The following is a 5517-nucleotide window of genomic DNA, read 5'->3' on the forward strand; positions in this document are numbered from 1 at the left end:
TATTCTACAGGACTTCAACAGAACTCAGATCAAGAACACGAGATTAGCCTGACCACAACGTTAATATATTTCCACAACAAAATCCGACACAAAGAACAGTCAATCAATAAGTGTCCATCAACAAGGTACAGTCAATACATAATAAGGATAGAGGAATATATATATAACACATAACACCTGTCATCCTATCTAATGTCTGACTCATCAAGACAACCAATCACTGTCATTCTCGCCCACACATCATACATAATATATAATATCCTTCTGTTGAATATTAGCTATTATGATTACGTAATCCAGTAGACAACGGTTACAAGGTATAAAGAGATAGGCATTGTCTTCACTTTTCAGTAAGAATATATAATATCACTCAGATTGAGAATAAACTATCTGAAATGCACATTTCTGGTTCAACTGCCAATCTAGTTAATGTTAGGGGGTTTTTTGTGGAGATTTTTAGTAATTATATATATATATATATATATATATACATATATATATATAAAGTTGAAATCATGAGTCAATTGAAGCTAGACCACCAGGGAAAACCTGGAAGCACTGGACGGCCGTTTCACCCTATTGTGGGACACCTCAGCAGTGCGTATCCACGATCTCGCCTCGCGAGATTTCAACCAAGGACCTACCAGTCTCGCGCGCGAGCACTTAACCGACAGACAAGTGAGCCGGCATCCAACGGTGTTAATGTCTAACTTCAACTAATCCATGAAGTTGAATAACCATTTCACCAATGTCTTCAGTGAGTTGATATCTCCCAACAGACCTGGTTGAACTCCACTGATTACTGCTTCTCACTAGAACCGTAGGAAATAACCCATGGAGCCAGTCACTAGTGAGCACATGATAAGGTGGTTTTTTTGTGGAGAGACTGGTGGGTCCTAGGTTCGAATCTCGTGAGGTGGGATCGCGGATGCGCATTGCCACTGAGAAGTTGACTCATGATTTCAACTATATATATATATATAGTTAATATTACGTCAGAAACTGGATATTACTTAGATAACCGTTGCTAAGGAAAATAAACACTTATCAATAATTATGATTATTACATCAAATCAATGAACAAAATGAAAATATTATTTAGTTGCTCAAAGATTACAGTAAAAAAAATTTATGAAACTACAAAAAAAGGTTTATGCAATGAGAACAAAATATGTAGATGTTTTAGAAATGATCCATTACATAATAGGCACATACACAGACATACACATACATACACACACACACTTTCATGATGATGATGAAGAAGAAGAAGAATACATAGAAAATGTCAGTGAATTATTATTTTTCTTCAGATCATTTCTGTGGATCGGAATATGAAGGTCGATGTAAATGAAGCAGATTTCGAATAGATTTTGGACCAGACCATATTCCTCTAGTAAAAGTGAAAAGAAAAACAGAACATGAATGGTATATTGATTTCAAAAAGTAAATTGGAAATAGTTCATGAGCGATTATAAATTTGAGCACTTGTAGAATATCCAGTCCGATTCAGTTCCACTATACGTAGTTTAATACTTGATTTAGTCTATTGGACGTGTATATAGCCTCTGACAGGGAAGTTCTACTCACTGCCTTCTCGCAACATTAATGTTGTTTAAAAAATTGAGAGGACGAAAAGGAGATGTCCGTCGCTTTAACCGGGTTGGTGGACACGGAAAGTCCACCTAGGGGAGTTGGAAAACCCTCATTCCAAACCAATGGTGTACATCGGCTGTCTCCAGTATCCTGAGAGAACAAATGGCGTATGAATCAATCGTTGATCACCGGCTACCATGGGACTGGATCTTCTGACGTTACTCCACTACCTTGTGGATAGGATCTTTAGGTCAAAGGCTCCGGGTGTGGTCCCCTAAGAAAACCACCTGCTTCAGTTTAGGCACCTGGGCAGTATCACAGCCCTTACACAAATCAAATGAGATTTGTACGGCGCATATATATCTGGTGCCCCATTGTACCAATATTTATGTGTTCAAATAAATAAATAAATAAATAAATAAATTAGACGTGTATCTTGATAAATCCAGACGCAGATATGTAGGTTGTGACTTTTGTCAATGGAATAATTCACTTTAATGAAGATGCTCATATTTGCTTTTCTCATATACCATAGAGATTTGAGACAGTATTTCATTTGTCTGAGAACGTCCATGTTGTTACAGCCCTCCATCCCCCTCATGAAAGTTATCCTCTTTGTATTATTCAATAGACCAACTTTAAGACTTAGATTATTGATAAATTTGATTCAGTTACTACATAAGAGTTTAGGAAAGTGTCTATTAGTTCAATAAGCAACGCCTAATTAGTAGAACAAGATGTATAACGACGGAGTTGGATAAAATTTTAAAAAATGATCTCTAATAGTCAAATTCAGAACAAAAATTCAACGTCTTGTTTCCAACTCACTAGCTATATATATCAATACCTCAGTGATTACACGAATGTAATACATTTCACCTTGGAGATTGGTTGTATCAAAACAGTCTCGGAAAGAGGTGAGTATATCTCAACAAAGACTGATCAAAATTTAGTCAAGAATATCAACGACATAAGTCAAATTATGGTTAGTAATTGCTTGTGATTCAAATAAATGAAATTATTCAGTAGGATAAAAGAGAGTCAGTCAGTCAGCTACAACGTAGGACCAGGCACATATATGCATCAGTCCAAGTTGTCATACCTCATTAACACAACAAGATGAACACCGAATTTATAGAAGTAGTTAATTTAGTGATGGTAATATATAAAAGATAGGTTGTATATAAGGATATAGTATAGGAAGGAAGAAAGTTATGAAGCAATTTTAATCTCAAGGTTTAATGGAAGATGAAGAGTGTATACACCTGCGTCATTGTGATCGATTCTGAGTCATGTCACCTAGAGTCTCCAACCATTGGTTACGATAGTCACGATAAAAGAGAAGAGAGAAATAATGCTTAAACTATGAATATTTGTAGACACAAATGTTTCATAAACCTAAGAAAGAAGTTTGTTATGCAAAATGTTAAATTGAAAAGCCATTCAACTACTACTGTTATTATCATTATTACAACGAAACCCATAAACATTTATGTACACAGACCTCCGTGACTACCGTAAACAAACAGTCATAGACTTTGTTGACATGACTCAGAATAGTTTGCAATGATTTCTAGTGAGAGAATAAGTTGGAAGAAAGCCACATGAGGCTATACTAAAATGTGGTGCTTGTTCATGAAGTCCTTGAGTCAGTGTAGCTGACTGACTGACTCATGAAGTCCTTGTCTGTTAGTCTGAAGCATGTAGGTAGGTGTAGATTATATGGTTACGGTCCACGGGATAATCCTGATCAAGGGTGAAAGACGTTAAGTGAAATGCCTCAGTATCGTTCTTAATGGTGCAGGTGAATTCTTACTTATCTACCCGTCAATCCCCAGGTCTGAAATCTATTTGGACTGTTTTTTTCTTTATTTATATCTAATCTTTTCTACTTCCATTACTCCTATTACTGTTATGAGATTTGTCATGGAATAATTTCATCTCACTTTACCAATGTATTGCAACAACTTGAACCGATCCATATGGCTGTCAAGTTCTATGTCAAGTAAGATTAAAGAACTAATGTACAACACAGATTTGAGGACAAACAGTTACTATGGGGAGTTTTTTATTTATTTATTTAAACACATAAATATTGGTACAAGGAAGCACCAGATACATATGTGCCACACAAATCTCATTTGATTTGTGTGAGGGCTGTGATACTACCCAGGTATCCAAACTAAAGCAGGTGGTTTTCTTAGGGGGCACACCCGAAGCGTTTGACCTAAGATCTGATCCACAAGGCAGTGGGGCATCGTGAGGAGATGCAGTCACATGGTAGCCGGTGACCGACGGTTGATTCATACACCATTTGTTCCCTCAGGATACTGGAGTCAGCCCATGTGCACCATTGGTTTGGAATGAGGGTTTTCGAACTCACCTAGATGGACTCGCCGTGTCCACCAACCCGGTTAGAGCGTCGGGCATTCGCTTTTCGTCCTCTCAATTTCGTAAATAGCAGTAATACCACGAGAAGGCAGTGAGTAGAACTTCCCTGGCAGAGGCTATATATGCGTGGTCATGTGAAAGCATTTGGAGAGGGAGAGCGGACTCTCCCCACTCTCGACCGTACCAGGGCATTTGGGGGCTCTATGGGGAGTAATGATACCACATAAGTATACTTAGATCGAAGTAGACAAGATTGATTTAGAAACCATGATTTAATGGTTAAATATTGAGTGGATTATAATCATTATTATAACTTATTGCATTATCTAATTCATTGGTAGGATATGTTTGCAAAAAAAGCGTTACAGAAAAAAATACATATTTAAACTGATGGTCTAAAAAATGGAAATTTGAAAGTGGCTGGCACTATGTCAATCCCACATAGGTTATTCTAACTTCTGAACAGACCAATTTATTCATCTTTCTCAAGCCACATTTCGACATTTTTACTTATTCTTTTATTAAACATGGGTGACATGGCTCAGAGTCCATCACAATGGTGTAGGTGTATACACTCTCCGTGTTCCCTTATACCGTGAGATTAAAATTGCTTTGTATCTTTATTTCTACGAACTGATTCTTTCTTCCTGTATTATATCATAATACACAACCGTTCCTTTTAGATATTAAAACCACTGCATTAACTACTTCTATGAATTTGGTGTTCATCTTGTTGTGGTTAAGAAGGTGTGGCAACTTGGACCGACGCATATATATGTGCCTGGTCCTACTTTGTTGCTGACTGACTGACTTATTAACCCAAACTGTTTTTATATGATCGTATGTGTGTTAATTGTTTAGCTTACTCATTACATGTCTGTAACTCATGTTTATCTGACTATAAATATCGACACACGTTTGGTCGAAATGAGTTGGCTCACTCGCCTTCTCCGCCGGGTGTTGTTTCGTTTCCTTGATTGTCTTTCCAGTTCAGTGAATGAACAAAATATACATATTTAAACTTCATCCACGTATTTAACTTATTCACTAACGCGAATTAGGTCGATAACGATAATACGAGTGCTAGTGGTATGTATATTTCGATTAAAACCAGCATACGATTAAACTGAATCCAGATACAGGGCAGATGAAGTATCATAGCTTTCTATTGCAGTATAGAAGTACATACATATAGAATGCACTTAGTTACGCTATTTGTAAAGATAATTTATGCACCCTAATCATAATCACTATTAAAAGTTAATATATGGATTAATGTGGTAAATAATGATTTTAAATGAGCAAAAAAAGAGAGAACTTTCCAGTATAAAATGTTGGTAAATATGGAGTTAGAATTGGTTGAAAAATGAACTCATAGTAGAAATGATTACATATATAAGAGAGATGAAGTAGAATTTTTGATTGATCACTGGGTGGTGATCAATGTCATGCCTGTCAACTCCATCTTAGTGCTGATCGAATGCTATCGATCAAGTTGCAATGTAGCCACTAGTCTAAGTGGCTCGACAC

The 5517-nt window shown here is 36.6% G+C and overlaps 1 protein-coding gene across 2 annotated transcripts in view; it reads right to left on the reverse strand.

Moving 5' to 3' along the window:
* Nucleotides 1-1044: 1044 nt before the first annotated feature.
* Nucleotides 1045-5517, reverse strand: part of Smp_062070.1 (sulfide quinone reductase, putative) — a gene marked incomplete at its 3' end in the record, with an annotated part of 34476 nt that continues 30003 nt past the window's right edge. The window contains exon 12 of one of the 2 annotated variants that reach the window (XM_018798376.1): nt 1045-1393. In XM_018798376.1, the coding sequence (XP_018646705.1) occupies nt 1315-1393 (79 nt within the window). The remainder of the gene's footprint in view (nt 1394-5517) is intronic. The other variant, XM_018798364.1, reaches the window with a different exon arrangement.

The sequence above is a fragment of the Schistosoma mansoni genome (genome assembly GCF_000237925.1).
Source record: "Schistosoma mansoni, WGS project CABG00000000 data, supercontig 0154, strain Puerto Rico, whole genome shotgun sequence".
In the NCBI taxonomy this organism is placed as follows: Eukaryota; Metazoa; Platyhelminthes; class Trematoda; order Strigeidida; family Schistosomatidae; genus Schistosoma; species Schistosoma mansoni.